The sequence below is a fragment of the Phyllostomus discolor genome, chromosome 14 (genome assembly GCF_004126475.2).
Source record: "Phyllostomus discolor isolate MPI-MPIP mPhyDis1 chromosome 14, mPhyDis1.pri.v3, whole genome shotgun sequence".
In the NCBI taxonomy this organism is placed as follows: Eukaryota; Metazoa; Chordata; class Mammalia; order Chiroptera; family Phyllostomidae; genus Phyllostomus; species Phyllostomus discolor.
The window spans coordinates 29,234,626-29,259,189 of NC_040916.2; the positions used below are offsets into that span (position 1 = coordinate 29,234,626).

General features: G+C 68.3%; 1 protein-coding gene across 1 annotated transcript in view; it reads left to right on the forward strand.

Moving 5' to 3' along the window:
• The window catches only part of GPLD1 (glycosylphosphatidylinositol specific phospholipase D1), a 26,547-nt gene extending 2,448 nt beyond the window's left edge, over positions 1 to 24,099 (forward strand). The window contains exons 4-27 of the mRNA XM_036015218.1: positions 946 to 1,001; positions 3,457 to 3,535; positions 4,613 to 4,710; positions 5,136 to 5,246; positions 5,947 to 5,995; positions 6,637 to 6,691; positions 8,716 to 8,823; positions 9,041 to 9,068; positions 9,175 to 9,314; positions 11,344 to 11,409; positions 12,630 to 12,756; positions 14,571 to 14,710; positions 15,858 to 16,044; positions 16,939 to 17,049; positions 18,064 to 18,138; positions 18,240 to 18,396; positions 18,841 to 18,982; positions 19,453 to 19,564; positions 19,685 to 19,778; positions 21,242 to 21,418; positions 21,795 to 21,955; positions 22,812 to 22,838; positions 22,964 to 23,014; positions 24,013 to 24,099. Coding sequence (XP_035871111.1) covers positions 946 to 1,001; positions 3,457 to 3,535; positions 4,613 to 4,710; positions 5,136 to 5,246; positions 5,947 to 5,995; positions 6,637 to 6,691; positions 8,716 to 8,823; positions 9,041 to 9,068; positions 9,175 to 9,314; positions 11,344 to 11,409; positions 12,630 to 12,756; positions 14,571 to 14,710; positions 15,858 to 16,044; positions 16,939 to 17,049; positions 18,064 to 18,138; positions 18,240 to 18,396; positions 18,841 to 18,982; positions 19,453 to 19,564; positions 19,685 to 19,778; positions 21,242 to 21,418; positions 21,795 to 21,955; positions 22,812 to 22,838; positions 22,964 to 23,014; positions 24,013 to 24,099 — 2,438 coding nt within the window. The remainder of the gene's footprint in view (positions 1 to 945; positions 1,002 to 3,456; positions 3,536 to 4,612; positions 4,711 to 5,135; positions 5,247 to 5,946; positions 5,996 to 6,636; positions 6,692 to 8,715; positions 8,824 to 9,040; positions 9,069 to 9,174; positions 9,315 to 11,343; positions 11,410 to 12,629; positions 12,757 to 14,570; positions 14,711 to 15,857; positions 16,045 to 16,938; positions 17,050 to 18,063; positions 18,139 to 18,239; positions 18,397 to 18,840; positions 18,983 to 19,452; positions 19,565 to 19,684; positions 19,779 to 21,241; positions 21,419 to 21,794; positions 21,956 to 22,811; positions 22,839 to 22,963; positions 23,015 to 24,012) is intronic.
• Positions 24,100 to 24,564: the final 465 nt, after the last annotated feature.

The following is a 24,564-nucleotide window of genomic DNA, read 5'->3' on the forward strand; positions in this document are numbered from 1 at the left end:
GGACAGGGGCGGTGAGGAATCTCATGTTTCCTAGTACATGGAGAGGGCCGTGTGCAGCTACAGGAGCAGGTCCCCTGGGCCGGGTGGCCGGCCTCGGGGAGGGCAAGGAAATGAGGGCGTCTGTGTGGTCCCAGGCATCCGAGATGCCTGGGGTGACAGCAGTGGGCGTAGGGGACAGCTGGGCACACGTGGCCGGTGCCCATGGGCTCGGGGACTCGGGCAGAGGTGCCTGGGTGTGGGTGACGGGGACGCCGGGATGCGGTTCTCACGTGGCGTGGGTCAGTCGTGTGTCTCCGTAAATGAGAGCGGGCGTCACTGGTCGGGTGATCCGGTGTGTGGATCCCACATTAACTTCAGACGGACCTGAGTCTTGTGGACAAAAACAGCAACGTTCTGTAGCTGCGCCACCTCCGGGAGGTGCTAAGCAGACCCAGAACACGAGCAAAACTCAAGTCCGTCAGGGGGACGTAGACCCTGGCGCCGGCCCGGGCAGGCCAGCGCTGCGGGGGCGCAGGACCCTGCGGCTTTGGAGGGCCCCGCGCCCAGCCCCTCGTTTCACAGGTGAGGGAACGGACCCCAGAGGGGCTGGTCTAGTCCTGATGGCCGGGCCCGTTTCCTCTCCATGCGAACATCCGAGGGAAGGAGGCATGGAGGGAGGGGGCGGGGCCAGAGAGCTGGTTCACGTCAGCCACCGCAGGTCATCACGTGAGCCTGACGTGTGACGTTGTTTGGCGTGCGTGTTAACATGTCCGTGTTGTACAACTGTGTGAGTCCGTGGCCACTCACTGTGGCCGGGGGAGACGGCAGGTGCGCACAAGCTGACGTTCCCCGCCCGCTTCCGTGACACTTACAGCTGTAAACGGCTCGTGTCCTTCTAAAACGGTGTCTGGGAGGCTCTGTTTCAGCTGACGGCCGGACTCGGCGCATCTGTGTGTGTGTTCTCAGGCCACAGAGCCCTGGAGCTTCTGCACCTGCGGGACGGGGGCGTCGACTACAGAGAGGTACCGCTGGCGTCTCCCTCCCCCCCCTCCCCCCCGGGGCCCCCGCTCCCCGGCAGAGCGCGGTCCCCACGGGCCGAGCAGTGTGCACTTCCTGGCAAACCACAGGGACTTCGGGGTGCGGGGTGCGCGTGCCCCGCAGGGGTTCTCGGACGCCTCCTCCAGCTCAGTGCAGTGACGCCGCTGGAGTATCTTCACGCCGTGCGTCCTCGTTCGGACAAGTACACGGGGGAGGATCGTCAAGGGTGGCCCGTCTTTTTGCCTTTGCAAAGAGAGGTCACACCTGAGCCCGGTCACACCTGAGCCCGGTCTCGCGTTCCCCACTCTTGCCTGCGTGTGGCACGAGGATCGTGTCACCGCAGAGAGGGGCGTCGGCGGTGGCGAGGTGCCCCGGCAGGTGCGCCTCTGGTCCCTCCCGTCCGTCCGTCCGTCTGTCTGTCCGTCTGGAGCCAGTCACCTGGGCTCGCCCTCCGCCGCCCTCCGACTAGCCAGCCCATCCGGCCGGCCCACCGTTCCAGTTCCAAGGCCCGGCGAGGCTTTGGGGCGAGGACGGTTCCGAAGCCCTGACGTTTGATGAGGGAGGCTCACGCTCGCTGCCTCTGCGGGCAGAGTGGGGCCACGGGGTTCCCCGCCGGCGTGCTGGCCCAGGGCGGACAGCGGGAGGCCCAAGGCCCCGGCCACTTCCAGCCGTCAGTTCCAAGGTCCCGCTCAGCAGTGTCCCTGCCCCCGGAAAAGGCAGCCTTGACTTTGATTGTCGTTGGCCCTGGCCCGACAAAGAGTAGGCAGCAGACGGGAGAAGCCAGAGTCTGCTGGGTTCGCCGCGTGGGCTCTTGGTCCTGCTGCTGTGAGCGGTTTTCTGGGGGAGGGTGGACTCCCCTGGGCCTCACTGACTGCCCTCGCGGGGGACGGCCGGACCCTGCCCTGCCCCCAAACCCCCAGCCGGCGGCATCACCGGCCAGCACCAAGGGCTCCGGGCGCTCCCCATCCCCTTCTGACTCACAGAGACAGTCCAGGGCGACTCTGCCTTTTATGATACTGTGTCACCCGAGTCCACTCCAGAGGTGGGTGGTTTTTTTTAATCTCCTTATGTGGGAATCCTCGTGGGTTTTCTCCCTCTGAATTGGCTCCCCATCTGGGAGGTGCCGCCCCGCCCGGGGACCGGCCCGGAGGGAGGGGGCCGGCCGGCTGCACGAGGGTCCCCACGGGCCAGCAGCTCTCGGCCAGCTCTGCACACCCCAGGTCTGAGTTTGCTTGATTCCGGGGCCTCCTTTCACCGAAACACCCACGGGCGCCTGCTCTGTGAAGACCCTGACCTACGCTGGCCCGAGTGACGCGGGAGGAGTGCGCACAGCTGGGAGACCAGGGTGACCGTTTGCAGGGACCGTGAGGGGGCCGAGCAGACCTCCCCTGTGGGCGCCAGAGGCCGGAGCTGCTCCCGTCTGGGGACCCGGTGGAATGCGGGGTGTGGGCCAGGAGGCCGCAGCCCTGCCTACCTGGCTGGTTCGCCCCCGCCCACCAGCAGGCGGTGACTGATTACGAAACTGATAACTCGGGTGACGGGGAAATTCTCAGGAACCGGTGTCGACACTCTGCTCCACGTACTTCCAGGCTCTCTCCTGCCCTGATTAGCTCTTGAAGGTCACCCTCTCCACACTATTCCGTAACCAACTTATCTCCTCCACTTACTGCACCAGGGGTGCCTTTCCCCGTCAGCAAAGGTCCTCAGGATAGTTTCCAACAGCTGCGTGTTTTTTCCTGCTACCCAAAATGTGCCATGGTTGATGTGGCCAATTCCCTGTGGTGGTGGTGTTATTTTTGAGGTCACTAAAACCCACGGTTGAAATAGGTAGGTCTCGTAGGCCCTTTGTCCGGTTTCCTGGAGGGGCTGACTGCTCGTCCCAGTCGCCTTCGTGTCCTCTTGCAGCACAGAGATCCTCCCGGAGCCGCGGGCGAGCGGCGAGGTGGGCGTGGCCTTGAACACGCTGCCGCGTGAGGCCCGGAGGCCAGGACGGTGCGAGGGGACTGCCTGTTCGGGAAGTCAGCGAGGCAGTGCCCCTGCCCTCCCGCCCCGGCCTCCTCCCCGTGTCCTGGGGTCTCGGGACACCCTCCGGGGCTCCTGGGCCTAGGTCCCCTGTTGTGCTTCCTCGTCCGTGCCCTCTGACCCCCTCCGACCTGAAGCGGCCTCTCCATGCCCCACCCCCTTCAGTGACCTTGACATTCTGGGGCAGAGCAGTCCAGCACCTCCCCAGAACGGAGTGTTGGCTCAGCCTGGAGCCAACACGCGCCTCAGCTGGTCGGGGGAGGGGCCTGCGTGTTCGGTGGTGAAAGCACCTCCTGAAGCGCATGCTGTGGGCGAAGTGCCGGATCGCACGAGAATTCTGTTTGCTTCCACCCCCGCCCCCCCATCGTCCCGCCGGGAAGGCGCAGCGCCCCCTGACCTCTGTGCTTCTGCCCCCAGCTGCTGCTGGAGCACCGCGACGCGTACCAGGCTGGAGCCGTGTTTCCCGACGCCTTCTACCCCGGCCTCTGCGAGAGAGGTGAGGCGGGGCGGTGGGCGGGGCGGCAGGCCCGATGACTCTGCCCCTCGCCACCTTGTCTGCGCGGCGAGCCCCCACCGCTTCGGCCCAGACGTTCCGAGTGTCTTTGTTTCTGTGCCCCGTGTCACCGGTTCCCCTGATGCCGAGTGAGACTCGGTCATTACGGTGACGAGGACAAGGGGCTCCGACAGGCAGAGCAGCCCTGCCGGCCCTGGGTGGGTGGGAGGCCCCGGCCGCCCACCGCAGGGGAGCGGAGGAGGGCCTTGGTGAGTCCGCTGGCTGCTCAGGGAAGGGGCGTCAGGCGGTGGGGGGGGGGGGGGGGGTCTGCCCGGGCGACCCCGGGTTCCACTGTGGCCTGCGCAAGGGGTTGTGAGCACTGTCTCTGGGGAACCTCTCAGCAAAGCCGGGTCTTAGTTGCTACAGCCTATCCGGACATCATGCTCACAAACACCAGGGGTTGGGGTGGGGTGGGGCACTGCCACTCCCGCGGCAGCAGACAGAAATCGGCACCGGGGGCCCCGGACGCCGAGCTCCGCCTTAGGTTGCCCCCGGGAGCGTGACGCTGCGTGAAGAGGTTGGGGGGGCAGCGGTGCGTGGAGGTGGGCAGGGGGTGGAGGTGCCGGTTGTCTTTGCTGCCCTCCTGTGGGGACCAGGGAGCCCCGGACCCGCCGGCCCACTCGGCTGGTGCTGGGGGCAGGGGGCAGGGGGTGTTTCAGACAAGCAGGGCACCCCCGAGGGCCTGGAAGGCGTGGGAGCCGCTGTCTTCCCCGGTGAGGGAGGCTGGCTGGCGGACGCAGGATCTAAAACCCACACAGTTTAATCCCCGCAGCCCCAGGGCCCAGGTCGGAGGCCCCTTCCAGCCTCTGCAGCAGCCCAGGTGGCGGGAGAGGTGCCGAGCACCAGCTCCGGGTCCCGTCCGTTCCCGGATCTTCCTTCCGGGCGCCCTTTGACGCCACGGGAGAAACGAGGAGGCTTGGGGGCGAGGGCCATGGGGGGGGCCAGGGCATCGGCGGCGGGTGGAGGATCTGACTGGGAGTCTCCTCCTCAAACACTCCTGGGTGCTGCCTGTCCCCACAGGGCGATTCCACGAGGTGTCCGAGAGCACCCACTGGACCCCCTTCCTCAACGCGAGCGTTCACTACATCCGGGAGAACTACCCCCGCCCCTGGGAGAAGGTAGGCAGGGCCCCCCCGGCCCCTGTCCCCCGTCCCCGACATCAAAGTCCTGCTGCTGCACCTGCGTTGACCTCATTTGCAAACACTTCCCCCCCCCCCCCCCGGGTCACTCACCCCTGGGCGGCCACTGCCAAACGCAGCAGCCCGTGGGGCCAGCCGGTGGCTCGTTAGCGCTTGATGAAGCAGTTCCTCTCCAAAGTCTGGGGTGTGCACTCGGTCCTCTTGCCCCCGCACTGATAAGCAATCTGAAAGCGCCCCCCAAACAAGCCACCGAGCGAGCCCTGTGGCTTTTGGAGTGGACACTGACGTCTCCTTGAATGTCCGTGGTGGAGCTGGGCTCACGCTCCTTCGGACGCCCGACGGGACCAGCGTGGGGCAGCCCTCCCTCCCTCCCTCCCTCCCGACCTCGGCGTGCTTCTGCGCAGGACACGGAGAAGCTGGTTGCCTTCCTGCTGGGGGTCACGTCGCACATGGTGGCCGACGTCAGCTGGCACAGCCTGGGCGTTGAGCAGGGCTTCCTGCGGACCATGGCGGCCGTGAGTACCTGCGCCCCAGGTCGGCGACCTCCCGGGAGCGGCCCGCCCGGCCCGAGGTCACACGCGGACCCTTCCAGGGGAAAGGGAAGCTTCCGGCCTTCCACACCCCGTGGGAATGAGACTTCTCACCCACCGCGCGCTTGCTGGGTGTCTGTCTTCCGGGGACATCCGTCCACTCGGGCAGAGCAACCCAGGGACACTCAAAACCGCGACGGATGCGATGTGTCACTGTAGTCACAAACGACATTCGAGAAATTTTCTGATTTATTCAAGCTGCGTATCTTCAGGATATGCGTATCTGCTACTTGGTCCTGTTTAAAAGGGATGGCTCCACGTGTTTGAGGTTTTTCTTTTTCAATTTTCTGCATGAAAACGCCGCATCCCCAAGGTGACATTGTGACCTTCCCCGGTGACTCGGCTCCGGGGAGTCCGCGGTCCCTCACCGATGTAGACACGTAACTAGGGCGCAGGGGAGATGGCGCGGGGCGGGGGTGGGGGATCTGCGGGGCCGCACGTGTCCGCGGCGCCGTTCCTGGTACCACCCAGCTGCCGGCGTCCTGTCCGCCCACGGACGCGGCAGTGACGTCGGAGGTTCCTCTGAGAGTCGGGCCGGGCGCTGTGCCTGCCTCCGCCATCCGCCTGCGGGGAGCGGCGGGCGGCCACCCTCCGCCGCACTCACACGGTCCTTTGCCCCCTGCAGATCGACTTCCACGGCTCCTACTCCGAGGCGCACCCGGCGGGAGACTTCGGTACGTCTGTCCGCGTTCGCCAAACGCCTTCCTGCAGCGCCTGTGCTCTGCGCGCGCCTGCGGTCCCTGCTGTGCGCGCGCACGTGCTTCCGGTCCCGCCCGTGGGTGGGCACGTGCCGACCGGTCCTTCCGCGCACCCGCGCCTGGGCTGCTGGGCGCGCAGCGTGGAGCTGTGCTTCCGAAAAGTTGTGTGTTTCTGGCATTTGTTAAAAAACACCCACGTTTCATTGGGTTGTGTCGCAACTTCAGAGACACTTTACTCTTGCATCACAGGAGTTCGCGAGGCAGTGCCCACTGACACTCAGCCTTACACTGGCGAGTGGCATCTCTTTTCCGCAGCAAATCACCTCTAACTGCGCCGACTAGGCGGCGAGGGGCGTTCACGGGACAGAAGGCTTGCGGCCCGTCTTAAAGGGAACAGCTTTGGCTACGTGGGCGGTGTCTTCCCTCCAAGGGTCACTAGTGAAGACCTTGGCAGATCGGTGTCCGTGAAGACACACCCGCCCCTGAAACGGCGCGCAGAAGCCTGCGCCGCCGCCGCCGCCAAGAACCCACCTCGGGTTGCGGGGGCTTGTGTCTGCGCAGCTGCTGCGCGCGGCCCCTGACCCCTGACCCGCCCCGTCCTCGCTTTTCTCGCGCAGGCGGCGACGTGCTGAGCCAGTTCGAGTTCAACTTCAACTACCTCGCGCGGGACTGGTAAGCACGGCGTGCGCGCCCGCGTGCGGTGCGGTGCGCGCGCCCAGGGGCCTCCGGGAGCTGGACGCTTTCTCTCCCAGAAAGCAGAACTTCCGGCGTCACCCGGGGGTCTTCTGCTCTGTAAACGTTGAAAAACGAAACTGCAGATTAGAAGAGTGTAAGTGCATTCTTTAAAAGATTTGCGAATTCTAGCAAACGTAGGAAAGGTTGTGTATTTAGGAGAAAAACCAGTAAGATGCCGCACCACCGCCCGGTTTCAGCAACGGGTGGTCCCATGTCGCGGGGGCTGCGCACCGGGCAGCCCTGTCTGGTTTTCATCGGGCCCTGGAGCCAGGGCTGAGAGACACTCGCTTGGGAAGCCCCCTCTGACCTGGGTGTCTCGGCTTCTCCCTGTAACGTTCTCGCTCTGCTGGGTGCGAGCTTGCACGTGTGTCGTTGGCTACATTCGCGTTTCAGACTCCTGCCTCTCCCGGCACGCGGGGCTCTCTCATGTGACAGCGGCCCTCTCTCTAACATGCGTGCTGCCCGCGTGCCGGCCGGTCAGGTGCCCGGCGTCGTGTGGGTTTCCTTTCCGTGTCTGCTGAGCCCTCAGAGGCCGGCGGTCTGTCCCCCAGTGCCAGGGCGCGGAGGGCCCGTGGGAGCGGTGCCTGCAGAGCCCAGGGTGGGGAGAGCTCAGGGCGCGGCCGGTGCCCGTGCCCGGTGGAGCTGCCTCGGAACAAGGCAGGCCCAGGGCCAGCGAGTTGCAGGGCACCCGAGGCCGGCTGGCCGTGGCAGCCCCGGGAAGATGTGACAGCAGCAGCGTGGGGGGTCCCTCTGATGCCACACACGGCGCCGTCCGCACGGGTCCGACGCCCATTTCCAACGGTGCGTCACGGGGTCTGGCCGTCCCTGGTGGGGGGCGGGGGTGGAGCTGAGCTGTGCAGAGGCCTGACTCCGCCCCCTCTGACCTGGACCCTCGTGGAGCTACACTCAACCGGGCAGCTCCCCCCGCCCCAGTCCATGGGCAGGCGGCCCAGAGGCAGGACCCTGCGGCGGCTGCCGGGGCCAGGGTGGGTCCCCCCTCCGCTGCCCAGAGGGGCTTTGAGGCGGCCTCACGGCCGGGTCGGGCGCTTCCCGCCTCCCGTCAACCACACGGCCCGCAGCCCCCGGAGCTCCGCCAGGGCCCCCGGTTTGGCAGGACCTCGCGGCAGAAGCCGGCTCTGTCCGTCGAATCCCTCTCAGAGTTTCCAGGTTCACTTTGTGTTGGGTCTTTGGAAATTTTTCACTTTTTTCCCAGCCCAGTGACTCACATGAGAAAATGTTTGTTGTTTTGTCTGGCCTCTGAGCTGTTTTCACTGGGAGGGCTGTCCCCGTGCTCTTGGGAAAATAAAAACCGGGCATCAGTGGGCTCTGCACTGAGACCGGGTTTCGCTGGCCGTGGTTTCTAGCCGGTCCAGTCCGAGGGCTTCGCTGTGAGGGTGGAAGGCGCCCGGCTTGGGTGTGACCGCCACGCGGTGCTGCCACTGCCACTACTCCTGCTGGGGCGCCCTGAGCTTCCACCGGCGGCCCGGCCGGGAATTCTTTTCGCTGCTTCCCTCCGTGCGCGGTAAAGGCAGGATGTGGGTGCGAGAAGCCGTCCTGGGTGTTTGTGCAATGATGATTCTGGAGACCAGTTCAACTGTACAGCATGCAAACGCTGTCCACTGCTCCCAGACTCTGAGGTCACAGGACGCCTCGTCCCTTTCACATGCTCCTGCCTCCGACCTCAGGCCTCCACAGACACGTGTCGAAGACCCTGGGGTTTGCTCCACCCCGTCGGCAACCTATCTCCTCCGTGCCGGCCTCCTCTCTCTGGGCGGGGCGGGGGGGGGGGAGCTGTCACGGTGCCAGCCCCGAGGATGTGGGCCGCTGGGAGGGGTAGTTGCGGCCCCGTGGGAAGCCCCTGGCGAGGCTCTGGCCCTCAGCGCGCGGGGCAGCTGGCCACCGACATGGCGCTGTCGTGTGGACATCACATGACTCGTGTGCTCCGTCCCGCTGCCCCTCAGGTATGTGCCCGTGGACGACCTCCTGGGGATTTACAAGGAGCTCTACGGCCGCGAGGCCATCACCCGAAACGCCATCGTGGACTGCACCTACCTCCAGTTCCTGGAGATGTGAGTGAGGCCGCGGCCCATCCTGCCGCTGCGCCCGGGCTCGCGCTCCGGGGGCTCAGTGCGCGGACGGGGAGTGGGCTTTGGGTTAGGGACTTGGCTGCTTCAAGGTTGCCACATGATAGTGGACGCGTGTCGGGGGCGGGAGAGCAGTTCCTTTGTTGTTCGCTTCATGCTTGTGGGAGCCGCAGCTCACGGCCCACCTGTCGTTGCGTTGCAGGTACGGGGAGATGCTGGCTGTCTCCAAGGTAAAGGCCTCAGGCCTCCGCGCCCACGCGGGAGGGGCCGCCGACGCCCCGGGAGAAGTGCCTGCCTCGCGGCTCACATCCGTGTCCCCCCATCTCCCCGCCGCAGCTGTACCCCATGTTCTCCCGCAAGTCCCCGTTCCTGGTGGAGCAGTTCCAGGAGTACTTCCTTGGCGGGCTGGACGACATGGCCTTCTGGTCCACCCGCGTCTACCGCCTGACCAGCTACATGTTGGAGAACGGGACCCGGTGAGCCGGCCCTGCGTTGCCGCGCCGCCCAGCAGGGCTCCCGGGGCGCTGCCGGGGACGAGGGGTGGAGTCTCACAGGGCGCCCGTCTGTTCCCATCGGGGGAGCGGCCAGAGCTCGGCCAGCCCCCACGGGGTCAGGTTTGCCAACAGCCCCTCCAGTTTCAGGGACCGAGAGGCAGACGCTGTAGAGCCGGGGGTCTCGGGAAGTAGCTCAGCATCCACCACCCCACGCTGAGCCCCCCTGCTCCGCTGGCGGGAGAACCACGTGGCTGGAGGGCCCGCTCTCCACGGGCGGCAGCCCCGCCGGCCTTGCAGGGTTGAGGGTGGCAGAGGCTCGTCATCCGACCCCTCCCTGCACGGGAAAGTGACGTTCCAAATTCTGCTGGAATTTGGTGTGTGGCCCAGATGGGACAGCTGGTCACCCTCCAGCCCCTTGCTCTTCCCAGCATGCCCTGGGTGAGCGTGAACCAGAGACTCAGGCGGCAGGAGGCCGGGGAATGGGGTCGTCCCCCTTCCTGCTGCGGTGGCCCTTCGGGCTCTCCCAGAGCCTCTGCAACGTGGGGAGGGGGGCCTAGGGGCCTCTTGGGGCGCGTTTCCAACATGGTGCAGCCCCTTCTGCGCTGCCGCCGGAGCGGGTAGCCCTGCCGGTCTGTCCGGGGAGCAGCGAGGGCAGCCTCGGAGGCAGCGAGGGGCAGGCGGGCAGTGTGAGCTGCAGCCGTGGCAGCCGGGGTCCGGAGCAGGTGGGGGAGGGGCAGGCGGGCAGCAGGGCCCATGGGCAGGGGTGCCCCCGCGGCTGTCCCAGGAAGGAGCTGGCGGGGTCGGGGTTCGCAGGTCCGAGTGGCTGAGGCTCTGGGAGGTCACACCCTAAAGCTGCTCCCTTGCCCCTCACTGTGAGAAGTCAAACGACCCTGACCGTTACCGTGTACTGTGTGGATGTGGGACAGGTCCCTCCGATGGCAGACGTGCCGTGGGCCGGGGAGGTCCTCAGTGAGCCACCCCCGGGCAGAGGCAGACAACCCCCTGCCAGTGTCACTTCTAATAGTGAAAGGCACCTCGAGTGCGACCTCGAGGCCTGGGTTTTTGGGTGCCCACGAGTGGCCGGGGACAGGCCCTGGGGTTCTCGGGAACTGTCCCCCACCCCGGCCCTGAGCATCCTCCCCGTGCGGCCCAGCCTCCTGGGCTCAGTGTCCTCCCCTGCGAGTGTGGCCGTGTGGGGCAGCTCCCTGTCGGACAAGGGAGGTCGCTCGCCCCAGGGCCCCGCGGGCCGTGAGTGTCGCCCCGGCGTCTCCCTGAGGAGGGAGCTGGCGGACGGACGGGGGAGGGCGAATGACCTGCGTTTGCGGCTCCGTAGAGCCCGCACGGGGCAACCCCGAAGGGGAACACAGCCGTGGTGCCAGCCGGTGGCCCGGTGGTCCCCGTGCTCGGGAGACGTGCGACTGGGCCTGGTCCTCCATCCCGGAGACGGGGAGTGAGAAGGGACAGACTCTGTCTCTGGGTCCTCGTCCTGATCCCTCGACGCAGGAAATCTGTGTGTGAGTTGCTTGCATTCTGCACACGCACAGAAAAACTCAGCAGAATTTAGGGACCCGCACGGGACACGTGGAGAAGAGCGCAAAGGCAGACACTCCTCCGTGACAGGAAGGAAAAGGGTGTGTTTTCACGCCGCAGCCACTGTGAGCAGGTTAGCTGCCAGGGGAAGCTGACGCCACCGCAAAGATGGGTCTTCCCTAGGAGGCTGCGAGCCGATGCTGGTGGCGGCCTCAGCCGGGGTCTGGCTGATGCCAGAGGCACCTGCCCTGTCCAGCTGGGCTGTGAGGGTGTCCGCCTCCTGGTGGCGAAGGAGCAGGGAGCGGGGAGTGGGTCCCTGCACCCGAGCCTGAGGCAGCTGACATAGGGGACCGGGATAGCTGCAAGTCTGGGTGACCGTGGGCCGGGGACCCCTGTGTCATCGTGAGACTCCTCGCTCAGTGCCGCCGCCCCCATCTGGAGAGAAGGCAGAAATGCCTGACTCGTGTCGCTGTGTCCCCAGGGACTGCCACCTGCCCGAGAACCCTCTGTTCATCACCTGCGGCGGCCAGCAGAACCGGACCCACAGGTGAGCGTTCCAGGATGGGCCACGGAAACAGCAGCTGGCCCGGCAGGCGGGCGCTTGGCAGGTGTGGAAAGGGGACCGTAGACAGGTGGACGGACGGCGGTTCGAAAGCCAGGCCCACCCTGGACAGCCGGGACCGTGAGCAGGCCTCTGGAGGCAGGTTGTGTGTGGGCTGTGCACGAGAGTGGGTGTTTGGTCACCAGCGCGTCAGTGAGCTGCTCCGCCGGCGTGAGATGAGCAGGTGGGGGGGGGCGGGGTGGTGACCTGGAGCTGGGTAGCCCCGCAGGGCAGAGCCCAGCGCACCAGCGGCCACACGGAGGCTGCGTGTGGTTCTATGGCTGTGAAACTCCAGGGGTTGGTGCGCTCCTGGTGAGCAGGACTGGGCCCTGCTCCCATGGGCGCCCGACCGGGCGGGCCCCGTGCCCTCCCGAGGGACGGGGCCAGTGCTGGTCACGCTGGGGTGGGCCGTGGCGTGTCCTCACCCAGGCACGGGGGAGCTTTGCGAAGAAGTGGTGTTTGGAGGAGGGAACGGGAGCCAGGCGCTCAGTAGAGGGCTGTGCAGCGGAGGCCCCGAGGGAGAGTCCAGGGCCCCGGGGTCGGCGGTTCGGTTCCCTGGGATCAACTGTGGTCGAACCTACACCCTTGCAATGGGCTCCCAACCCCCTGTTTGTCAGGGTCCAACCCCGGTCTCACAGCGGCCCTCCCAGTGTTCCCGCCACCGGCTCCCCCTCCAGTCTCCCTGGGGCCCGTCCAGCCCCCGGGGGCGTTGGGCCGGGTCAAGTGCATGCACATGAGAATGCCCTCGGCTGCACGGTGGCGTCTGGCACATGGTTGCAGATGAGTCGGCGCGTCCACACCTGCCTCCCCGGCAGCTGCCGCCCGAGCTCTTGTCCGTGTGGGGGACCCTGAGACGCCTTCGCTGCCCTGGTGATCCGAGAGGGGGCCGGACCTCGTGCGCGCTAGGGCTTGGGGGCTGTAGGCAGTGGTTTTCATGAAGACGTGTGTTCAAACCCCGGGCGTGCCGTCACTCAAAGGTCTCGTGGAACCCCAGGGAGGTGTTTCTGAAACTGTGTTCCTTTGCGGGGGTGTGCCTTCAGCTTCCAGGGGTCAGAACTTCCCGGACTTCCGCCGCGACTGCCCGGGTGATGTCCCGCAGCTCAGTCACTCCTCGGGTCTCAGCCCCTTGGCCTCTCTCCCTCCCCCCCCCCCCCCAGCAGCAGCAGCAGCAGCCCGCACGCGCAGAAGAGCGACTTCCACAGGAACCTGACCGCGTCCCTCACTGAGGAGGTCCGGAAGGGCATCAAGCACACCAAGAGAGGGGTGGTCTTCAGCGTGGATTCCTGGACCTCGGTGAGCTCTTCTGCTCTTGGTGGAGAAGGACCCTGGCCTCCTGCAGCCCCAGTTCTGTGGCCTCGCTGTCTGTGTGGTCACTCGCGGACAGCCTGCGGACAGGCACCAGGCCAGCATGTCCTCAGCCTCCAGATCTGGCCCGTGGGACGTCCTGAGACACGAACCTGACCTGGGGCCTTTGGCAAGTCCGGCAGAGTCCCGGGTGACCCTGGGCCGGTCCTGCCGTGTCCCTTGGGCGAAGCGCGTCAGCAGGATTGTGGGCTCCCCACGCGGCGCCCCTTGCCGAGGGCCACTTGGCATACCTGGGGTCATCTGTGGGTCACGGGCTCTCCAGGGTACAGAGGTGACAGGGAAAGAGGCGGGCCTCCACAGAGTTCCAGTCTCACAGGGCTGACAGGTTCAAAAGTAACCACGTGCGAGTGGGGGTTGGGGGGGTTTGACGGACTTGGCTCTAAGGTGAGCATTATACCCCTGCTCTCAGAGGAGGCTTCATGGAGGAGGTGGCATTCGAGTTAGGCCTTGAAGGGCAGAGAGCATTTCCTCAGTGAGCGTGGATTGCTGGCGGTGGGTGAGGCAAGTTCCAGGAGTTCAGGAACCCGAGTGGCCTCGTTTGCTTGGGACCCAAGGCCCCACGAGAGGGCGGGTGGGGGACATGGAGGTGTTGGACTGTGGACGGCGCCTGATGGCCTGGAGATCACGGTGGGCCCACTGAGTGGCGTCTGCGGGAGCCGGGCCAGGGCCCAGGCAGGGCCAGCGTCATGGTGTGTGGCCCATGCGGTCACTCGGAAGGCGGCAGTCACAACTCCCGGGGCCCCGTCCTTGGTTTCACGCTCTGCCACCCCCGCCCTGAAGTTCTCGAGCAAGGGCGCCTGCGCTGCATGGTGCAGCCGGCTCTGCACGCTGCATGTGCCTGGGCCTGGGCCTGGGCCTCCCGTCACACACATGTCATTGTGACTTGCCGTTTGTCTCTTGTGCAAAAGGAGAAGCTGTGGGAGGGAAGGACTTTGCGTCCCCGAGGCCCATCGTGGGGCCTGCTGCACGGCAGGTGCCCCGTGACGACGGCCCCCTGGGTGGATCGGAGCCAGAGCCGGGGGCTGAGGACCAGCCGGCCACGAGTTGCCCGCAGAGGGCTGGGCGTGTGGACACAGACGCGCGGTCACTGTCTGCACAGCTGGTGCTCCTGCACTGCTGTCCCGGCTCCGAGCAGGCCGTGTGGGGGCTGCCGGGGCTCCCGTCAGTCTGGTCACCCCCGGGTGGGCCCGTCACCCCTGGGTGGGCGCAGGGCCGTGTCGCCTGAACTTGGGTGGGTCTGGTACTTGGCTACGGCAGTCTACGCCTGCATCTCTGTAGTGACACTGAAGAACGTAGCATCGCACGTTGGGGGTCTTGTCCCCCAAATTCTCTCGCGTGAGAAACGCACATGTACGCAAATATAATGGCAGCCCGAGGTGGGGAGCACTGGTCTTTCAGGAACCGTTAGTTCATAAAAAATGGTTTTGTTGCCTTACCCACTGCCTGTCCCTGCCGATGGTCCCGACTTGGTTGGCCGGGGTCGACTCCCACGACCTCTTCCCCGCTGGCCCGACGCCAGGGCGGTGACAGCCGGCCCTCAGCGCCTGTCGGGGGTGGGGGGCACCGTCACCCCTCGCCACCTGTCTTGGGCGGTCTCGCCGGGTGGCAGGCGCCGACGATGTAGTCCTGAGCGCCCGAGGAGATGCACGTCCCGTGCACGTGGGCCCAGAGCCCCGGCGGGCGGGGGCGGGGGCTCACCCGGCCGCAGCACCCTCACCCGGCCGCCGCGGCCCCCGTTGCAGGACTCCCTGGCCGTCGTGTACCGGACCCTGGAGAGGAACCTGCGGACGCTCTTCACAGGCGGCCCCCAGCGGCCCCCGAACCACGTGTCCAGCCCCCTGGCGTCTTACTTCCTGTCGCGTCCCTACGCCAGGCTCGGCTGGTAGGTGCGGCCCGGCTCCGCCTCCCTGCGTCCCTGCGTCCCTGCGTCCCTGCGTCACTGGGCCGACGCGGTGGGCGGCGCCTGTCGGCGCCCGGGTCCCCGCCGGCTCGCCGTCCACGGAGACGCGAACGCGGTTGGGTCAGCGCGGAGGTAGAGCCGCCGCCTCCGCGTCTGTCGTCGTGTTCCACCGCCTTACGGGACCCCCCAGCCCTGGAGCGCGAGCCCGGGGAGCACGTGTCCAGTGTCCGTCCTTGGGGACACGTCGTGGGCGGTTTGGGGGGGCGATGACGTCGGAGGGAGAAAAGCAGGCGGTGGGGGCTTGGAACAGTGCGGTCTCTCCCCGGGCAGGAGGGCGCGAGGGGTCCGCTCGACCGCAGAACCCCCCCCCCCCCCCAGGCCCACGGAGGCGACAGGGACGCTCTCTGAAGGCTTTGACATGCCTTCTTTCAGCGACAGCTGTCACGTCCAAGTGACACCGCGTTTCCCCCCGGGGTCCCTCCTGTGTCCGCCCCCGGCCCCGGGAGTGGCAGGTGACGCTGCTGGCCGGAGCTGGGCTGGCGGCCACACTGCGGTGGGGGGCGGCTCCTTCCCGGCACCGCTGGCCGGCGTCCTGCCCCCGGCGCGCAGGGCACAGCAGCGCCACCGTGTGGCCGGCAAGAACCAGGACGGACGAGTGGCCCCTGGGGTTTCTGGGTGGACAGAGGCATTCTGGTCACGGAGTCTGGCTTGCAAATGGCCGTATATGGGACAGTCTGTCCCAGCTCCGGGCCGGCTCTCGGCTGGGGTGGGAGTCCAGGACCGCTGCCCAGAGCCCGTCTCCACCAGACAGACCGGCGGGCACCGCGCCGCCGGGTCCTGGGTCTGCAGCTGGGCGTGTTGCCGGGGCGCTCGGCAGGGGCGTGGGGGCCTGGCCTTGTCCGGCATCCTGGTCAGTTGGTCCACGGTTTTCTCCTTGGCGAGCAGGGCCGAGCCACACGCACACTGCACAACCTCAGGCACAAGAGTACTCACGGCGGCGGGGGGGGGGGGGGGGGCGGGGTGGCGAACCGGCAAGGGGAGCTCTAGTGCTGGACCCTGGGCGGGAGGACGAGACCGGGTCACCTGGGGCTCAGTGGACGCTGCGACACGTCCTCTTTCTGTCCTGCAGGGTGATGGCCTCGGCCGACCTCAACCAGGACGGGCACGGAGACCTGCTGGTGGGCGCCCCGGGCTACAGCCGGCCCGGCCACGTGCAGGTGGGGCGCGTGTACATCCTCTACGGCAGCGACCTGGGCCTGCCCCCCATCGACCTGGACCTGGACGAGGAGGCCCACGGGGTCCTGGAGGGCTCCCAGGTGAGCGCCCCGCACCTCCCGCCAGTCAGTGACTGCAGCCCGCCTCCTGGGCGCGGCCCTGGGGCCAGGGGACGGCGGCACAGCGAGAGTGACCGACGGCTGAGGCGGACATCGCGTGGCGCCTCCCCCGGGAAGCTCGTCCACGTCCCTGCTGTCACTCGGCCACTGAGGTTCAGTCTGACGCCGTCAGACACACACACACACACACGCGCACACACACGTGCACACGTTTGTGCACACGACCTGGAAGTGCTCCGAGCGGCCCGGGCAGCCGTGAGGTCCTGGCAGTGGGAAGCCACCTGTGTGTTCTCAGGGGACTGTTTTATTTTGGCTGAGTGTTGGTAGCAGGTTCAGAGACGGGGGAGAGCAGGGTCCCCATCCCCCATCCCCCATCCCCCATCCCCCATCCCCCATCCCCCATGCCCGCAGCGCTGGTCGGAGTGGGGGCTGACGCTTTCTGGACTCTGTGCAGGACCCACTGCTCGGGGGGGGGGAGGGGGGGGGTCGGCCCCGCTACAGACACTGCAGGGTGGGGGGGGGGGTGACGGTCCAGGTGGCCCACACGGCGCGTGGGGCACAGACCCCCATCACTTTCCGTCTCAGCCGATTCCAGACGGGGAGAAAGGTCCGGAAAACCCACCTCGGGAGAAAACCGTCCCCGAGGGACTGAGTTTCCATCCATAAGCTGCGGACGTGGGGATGACGAGAATGCCCCAGTCCCTGTGGTGTGCTTAGAGCAGTGTGCAGGACCGTGTCCTCGATAGAACTTTCTGGAACTGCGGGAACAGTCCAGGCTGTGCCGCTGGTGGGGGGCCACAGAGGCCTGGCCCCTCCTGGGGACTCGGTGGCGCTGTCGGAGCTGCGGCTCAGCCCAGGGGCCCCGTGTCTCCTCAGCCTGCAGGTCGCTTCGGCTCGGCCTTGGCCGTGCTGGACTTCAACAGGGACGGCGTGCCTGACCTGGCCGTGGGCGCCCCCTCGGTGGGCTCCGCGCAGCTCACGTACACAGTAAGGCGGGCGGTGGGGGAGGGGCAGGGGATGGGAGGGGGGATGGGAGGGGCCCCAGGGCAGGTGGCCAGTGCTGGCCGGGGCGTCCGCAGATAGCAGCTGTGGGGGCTGGGCCCAGAGTCTGGGGAGGGTGACCTTGGGGCCCCTGAGGTGACCTCAGTTGCCTGGTGGCGCCTGTTCCCGCCCCCTGGCCTCCGGTCAGCCTCAAGGGGTCTGACGCCCAGCACCTGCGTTGCTCCCCCCCCCACCCAGGTGAGCGGTGGTGAAGGGGGTGCATCCCAGGTGGTCGCAGCTTCCGGCCGCCCCAGCAGAGGGGCCCCGGGCGCTGTCCTGTCTGGCGCAGACCCCGGCCCCTCCTCTCACCCTGCCCCCCTGCGTGAGCCACGCCATCTCCCGGCCTGCGGGAGTGAGGGCACGTCTCCCTGGGGTGCAGTCACGTGACCGGGGCGGGACCCTTTGCTGTCCTCCCACCTGGGCTCCCACCTGTCACCGCTGCTTCCAGGTGGCCGAGTCCTGACGGCCGTCCGCTCCCTTTCCAGGAGGACAGAGAGGGTCCTGTCACTGCTCCTGATGGGGACAAAGGGGTGGGGGTGGGGACTGCGGGGACGGTCCCTGACCCCGTCCAGCAGGCCTCCTGGGCAGCCAGGGTCCCCACGGGACGCTCTCATACACGGCACAAGGGGCGGAGCCAGAGCCCGAGGGGGTGGTGCGTGGGGGGCGGAGCCAGAGCCGAGGGGTGGTGCGTGGGGGGCAGGGTCTCCCCACTGCTCAGCCGAGCGAGGCCCTGGGGTTAGCGGCCGACGCACCTCCGCTGGGGCGCTCAGGGGCCTGGGGGGGGCGCGGTTTACTCGCAGAACCAGGCGCTGCCGCCCAGCAGCGCGGTGCAGGTGGGCGTGTCAGCCCCGGCGCTGCGGCCCGCGGGGGTGGCTCGGGGGCCGACTGGGGGCCGACTGGGGCCCCTGGTCTGGGCCGCCGCGCCGACCTCCTTTGCCTCCCGGGTTTGTCCTGGCCCAGGGCGCCGTGTACGTCCACTTCGGCTCCCGGGAGGGAGGCCTGTCGCCGTCCCCCAACGTCACCGTCTCCTGTCAGGTATGAGGGCCCCCCCCCGGCCCCCCCGGCCCCCCCCCAGGTGCAGGCACCCCAGCTGCTCCAGGCCGGGGCAGGGGCACGAGGTCTCCGTCTCCCCCCAGGACACGCACTGCAACCTGGGCTGGACGCTGCTGGCCGCCGACGTGAGCGGGGACGGCGAGCCCGACCTGGTGGCCGGCTGCCCCTTCGCGCCGGGCGGAGGGAAGCAGAGGGGCGTGGTGGCCGCGTTCCATTCCCGCCCCGGCCTCGGCCGCAGAGGTAGCCGGCTGGTCCCCGGGCTTCTGCGTCCACGTGGCCTCCTCTCTGCCTCGTGTCCCTTCACCCGGGTTCCCCGGAGGCCCCCACCCACGGGTGTCCTGGCGGCCCCCACCCACGGGTGTCCTGGCAGCCCCCACCCACGGGTGTCAGCACACAGAGAGGCCCCGGCCTGCTCGTCCAGCCCGTCTTCATCTCCCCATGACAGGGCAGGGACCCCCCCACCCCTCAAACACACCCAGGGTGCTCTCAGTGTCTGAGACGGCCCCTCGGTAGTGTCACTCAGGCCACGGAACTGAGCTGTAGAAACTTCTCCCGTGACCTGCGAGGCCCGGGAGGGACGTCTGGGAGTGCTGGCCGACACCCGGCCGCTGCGCCCGTCCTCAGCCGCGGGCTCTCCCCTCCGGCGTAAAGCGAGCCCCCCCCCCCCCCCCCCGTCTCCTGCAGCGAACCTGACTGTGGCGTCGGCCGACTGGCTGGTGAGGGGCGAGGAGGACTTCGCCTGGCTGGGGTACTCCCTGCATGGTGTCAGCGTGGGCAACAGGACGCTGCTGTTGGTGGGGAGCCCCACCTGGAGGAACGCCAGCAGGTGCACGGGCGTAGGCAGGCTCGGGGGAATGGGCTGTGTGGCCCTCACCCCGAGAGGGAAAGCTGAGGCCCTGGGGCAGGGGGGCAGTGTCCCCCGGAAACTTGCCAGGCTGCTGCAGGGGAGTCATGGACCCCCCACCCTCCCAGTCCTGGAGCTGGGCATCCAGGGTCAAGGGGTCTGCAGAGCTGGTTCCTCCGGAGGCCCCCCTCCCCGGCCGCAGATGGCCGCCTTCTCCCTGCGACCTCTCTGCCCACCCCCGGGCCCTTCCCCTCCCCTCTTGCGAGGTCACCAGGCGGCCGGGGTGGAAGTCAGCAGGGGTGGAGCAGCAGGCAGGCCTACTCCAGGGGGCTGGCACTGGACTCCCCCTGAGAGCCCCCCCCCCCATGCCCGAGGGCGGGTGAGGACATGGGAGGGGCAAGGTGGCCGGCCCCGGACCCCGAGCCCCCGACACTCTGCACCCCGTGTTCCAGCCGGGCCTCCGCGTCCCGCTCGCACGACAAGAAGCAGAGCCAGAGCCTCGGCCGGGTGTACGGCTACTTCCCGCCGCGCTGCCGGAGCGGGTTCACCATCTCCGGGGACAAGGTGGGGTGCCGCCTGCCCTCCCTCCCCTCCCCTCCCCTCCCCTCCCCTCCCCTCCCCGCCGCCCCCTCCCCAGGGCGGGGACCTGTTCTGAGCTGCCCTCCCACCCGCTGTCCCTCCCAGGCGATGGGGAAGCTGGGCACCTCCTTGTCCAGCGGCCACGTGATGATGAACGGCACCCGGAAGCCGGTGCTGCTGGTCGGGGCCCCGACGCACGGTGGGTCCTGCGGCCCCTGGCCGGTCACCCGTCGCTGGGGCGGGGGGGATGGGATGTGGCTCTGGGGCTGGACCAACTGGGGCCTGCACGCTCCCTCTCACACGAGGAGCAGCCAGCTGTGCGCCTTGCGGGAGGGACTGGCCCTCCCTGAGGGTGGGGGTCACCGTCACTGTCTGCCCAGTGCAGACGGCGGCCACCCCTGCAGCCCCCCAGGAGGGCCGCTGGTGAGTCTGGTCTCCTCTCCCGACCGGGGCTGGAGACCCCGAACCCTCCTCAGGACCCAGCACGGGCGCCGAAGCGCCTACCGGTCGGGGGAGCCCGAGGGAGGAGCCACCACCACCACCCCGTTGCTGTGGCTGGGCCGGGACCGGAGCTCCAGCTGCTGCTGCTGCTGGGCGGTCACCCAGGACGTCACAGGATGGGGAGGAGGGATTCTCCCGGGTCCCCTGCTCTGGACCCGTGGGGTGTCACTCGGCCTGTGACGGCGGCGCCCTGGGCGGCGGGGGCCAGGGCAGGTGTGGTGCTGCACGTGAAAGCGCCCAGTGCCCCCACGTCCCCACCGGCTGCCAGAGTCAGGTCTGGTCCCCGCCGGCTGCCGTGAGATGAAGGGCGGGGGGTCGTCAGGGACAGTGAGATGGGCCCTCCGTTCGCCCACAGCCCCGACAGGCGCCGACCTCAGCGCCGCCACCACTGAGGGCCGCCTGCCCACCCGCAGCCCCTGTTTCGGGGAGACCCCCGTTCCGGCATCAAGCCTGTCCCAGACGAGGTGTCTTAGATGGGCCGGCATCGGAGGGGCCCCGTGGGAAACTGCCCCTTGGGCCGTGTGTCTGGGAGACACAGATGCGGCCCCGTGCCGCCCCGAGACGCCCGAAGCGCACAGGGCAGCCGACCTGGTCTCGTCGCTGTGGAGGGACGGCCCGACACGGGGGACGCGCGAGGGGGCCTGGCCTGTGGTGGCGTGTGGCAGGCGCAGGGCAGTGAGGGGGCGGGGGGAGCGGCGGGCTTCCTGGAGGAGGGGACGCCCGTGCCAGGCGCTGTGGGAAGAGCTGGCTTTGGCCGGCGGAGGCCATGGGCTCCGGGCGGACAGCACGGGGTGTGGGGGATGTTCGCGATGGCCGGGACGGGGCGGGGCCCCCAGCAAGGCTGGGGTCGGGGCTGCACCCAAAGGGCTGGGGTCGGGGCAGGGACACCGGCGACATGGGACGTAGGGAAGGCGGCCGGCCGTGCGGCAGGCGTCCTGGGGGTCAGGCAGGGAGGAGGGGCAGCTGTCCGGCGGTGTCCTGAGCTGACCGTGCTGGGCCTCCCCAACAGCTGCGTCTGACCGGCTGTGCTGCCGAGTGACCGCGGGACCCACGTCCCTCGCGGATGGAAGCCTGACTCGGGGGCAGGGACCTACCCGTGCTCCGTGTCCCATCATCACGCGTGTGAGCAGCGGCGGCCCTGACGTGTGCGGTTCCTTTCAGATGACGTGTCCAAGATGGCCTTCCTGACCATGACCTTGCACCAGGGGGGGGCCACGCGGATGTACGAGCTGACCCCCGACCTGCAGCCGGCCCTGCTCAGCAGCTTCAGCGGAGACCGCCGCTTCTCCCGCTTCGGGGGCGCGCTGCACCTGAGCGACCTGGACGGCGACGGCGTGGGTAGGAGAGGGCCGCGCCCCGAGCCCGCCCTGAGCTGGGTCGGGAGGCTCTGCCCCAGCCGCCGGCCCCTGGCCCCTCCTGGCCCCTCCTGGCCCCTCCTGGCCCCTCCTGGCCCCTGGGCCTGGAGGCGAGGCAGGTGGGACCAGCACCAGGTGTGCACGAGGCAGCTGTCCTCGAAGGAGGTGACGGCAGAGCCGCCGTGCCGGCTGCCACCTGCCAACCAGGGGGGAAGCCAAAGCCTCGACTGGCAGGGCAGAGGCGCCCGGAGGTGCCCCGTGGGAGGGGGCAGGAGGGCGGCGGGCCGTGGGGGCAGGGGGCAGGGAGTGGCCTGATTCCCGCCCCCCCCCCCCCCCCCCGCCGCCGGTCTCGCCCGCAGACGACGTGATCGTGGCGGCCCCCCTGCGGATGGCGGACCTGACCTCCGGGCTGGTGGGGGGCGAGGACGGCCGGGTCTACGTCTACAGCGGCAAGCGGGCACTCCTCGGCGACGTGACGGGCAAGTGCAGGTCCTGGCTGTCGCCGTGCCCGGAGGAGAAGGTAGCGTCCCTGCGCCCTCGCGCCCTCGGCTGCCGCGGGGCCCACCGTCTCTCCGAGCTCACGGAGCCCGCGGCAGCTCACCCCCTCCCGCCCGCCTGCCCCCGTGTCCTGCTTCACAGCGCCCTCTCCTGGGCCTGGCGCACCGGCCGTCGCTTTCAAACTTAGGAACAGGCTTTCTCTCACTTTCACGTTAAAAACCGTTGTAAAGTCATCCTCCTGGAGTCCCGCTCCCCAGAGATGATGCCTCTTCGTTCCCTGGAGCCTTCCTCTGAGGACTCGACACTCCGAGCCCCTCAAAGCTGCTGAACTGAGCCGGAGTCAGGCCCGGTCGCAGACGAGGCTATGGGGGTGGGGGTGGGGTGGCCCCGTCACCTGTGGGCAGCGGCAGCAGCGCAGGGACGCGAGGAGGCTGGCACACTCCCGGCCTCGCCCGGCACGGGTCCAAACGGTGGCTCGCACGGCCCGGGGCCCCGAGCATGGTTTGGCCGTGTGCGGCTCTCACCGGCCCGCACCGCTGGGGCCCGCTCCCTGCCTCCGTGCGCTGCACTGCACCCCGTGCTCGAGTGCTTCCTCTGTGGGTGAACGCCATTCACCCAACCGCTGCCACGAAATGTTCATGCGCAGACGCCTCCGCGCATCTGGGTCCTGAGCGGGAGTCCTCCGAGCGGGGTCTCTGCCGCCAGGGGCACTCGCGCTGTTGGGGCGCCTGCAGAAACGTGCACTCGGGGGGTGCGGGGCAGAGCGGCTGTGAGAACGAACCCCCAGGGGCTGGGGGGATGCTGACCATCCCCTCTCTCCCCCTCCCCCTCTCCCCCTCTCCCCCTCTCCCCCTCTCCCCCTCTCCCCCTCCCTCCAGGCCCAGCACGTGCTCATCTCTCCGGAGGTAAGTGCCTCCCGCGGGGGCCGGGGGGAGGGGACGGCTTGGGTGGCCCTTCCCCCCAGTTCAAGCTGATCCGACCGCACGGGGTGTCTCTCCGGGCCACTGTGACCCCAGACTCTGTCCCGCAGGCAGGCTCGAGGTTTGGGAGCTCCGTGGTCACCGTCCGGTCAAAGGACAAGGTGCGTCCCCAGCCGTGCTGCTGGTATCTGTCTGTCCCAGGGCTGGGGCTTGGGGTGTTGTCATTTTGTTTGTCTTTAAGATTTCCTTTTTAGGGAGAGGGGAAGGGAGGGAGGAAGAGAGGGAGAGAAACATCAATATGTGGTTGCCTCTCTCATGCCCCCTGCTGGGGACCTGGCCCGCAACCCAGGCCTGTGCCCCGGCTGGGAATCGAACTGGAGATCTTCCGGTTCACAGGCCAGTGCTCAGCCCACTGAGCCCCACCGGCCGGGGCCATTCTGTAGCTGTTTCTGGTTTTCTTTTCCCCTGGAAAGGAGAAGAGCACACCCCCCAACACCGCAGGCAGGGCCGTGGCTCCGGGAGCAGCCCCCCCGACCTGCAGTGGCACCCTGGGCTCAGGCTGGCCCCTAGGGCTGCCCCTTTCTGTCCTGCCCACCAGCCAGAAACGGTCACTACACGCGTGAATGACCAAAAAGCAGGGGACTCGGTGTTGCCGCCCACGGGTCTCCCTGGGACCCTGGGCCACCGAGCTGCTCCCGAGACTCGGTCCCCTGAGCCTCAGGTGTGTGTCGCTGAGCACCCAGGCTGGCCCTGTGGCGTGAGGTCCCCTGTGACCCAGGGACAGACGGACACACAGCCGCCTCCATTTCACTGGCCGCCCTCTCTGTGGCTCCTCTCACACAGGTGCTCGCACACATGCAGAGCTCGGCACTCTGCCGCAAAGAATCTGATTGTCCAGATGCGGTATTTTACGGTGCTTCCTCGGCCCCCAGAGCCCCCAGGCCAGGGTGACCCAGCCCTGCCTCCTTCCCGTGGTCGGGATGGAGCTGCCCGGCCCACACCGGGGCGGGGCCCGTGTGAGGAGCAGGTCACCCCGGGCCCAGGAGTGACGGGGCAGCACGGCCCCTGCCACAGGCGCTCGGGGTTGCGCCAGCAGCTCCCTCGGGTCCCTCCGTCTGTGGGGACGGCCGGCTGACCGACGCCGGCCGTGTCCCCGCAGAACCAGGTCGTGGTGGCTGCCGGCAGGAGCTCCTTGGGCGCCCGGCTCTCCGGGGCGCTGCACGTCTACAGCCTCCGCTCAGACTGACGCCCCGCCCACGGCCGCGCTGCATGCCCCTCTGGTCTCTCGGACAACGGGGCCCACCCCCCCACCCCCCAGCCTCGGTGGACCCCGAGAGGAGGCGTGGCTCCTGGGAGGGCAGACACGCACTGCCGGACTGTTGGGGACGACGCCGGCTGCCACCCCACACCATCACGCGCGCCCCAGGCTGCCCTCCCCGCTTCCCCTGCAGCTGACCTGTCCTGCTCGCCGCCTGCGGCCAGCTGTCCTCTGGTGCCCTTGGGAAGACCCCCGCACACACTGCCTTCAAAGTTGGGGGCCCCTGCTCATCCGAGGGCAGCGGGGGCGGGACTTGGGGAATGGGGAGAGTTACAGCAGGAGCCGGGGGGTGAGGGGTGCGGGGTTGCCAGCGAACAGCGGGGTCCTGTTCTCCAGTGGGTGCCCGCCTTTTCTGCGGGCGCACGGTGAAGGGCTGGCGAGGAAACCAGACGT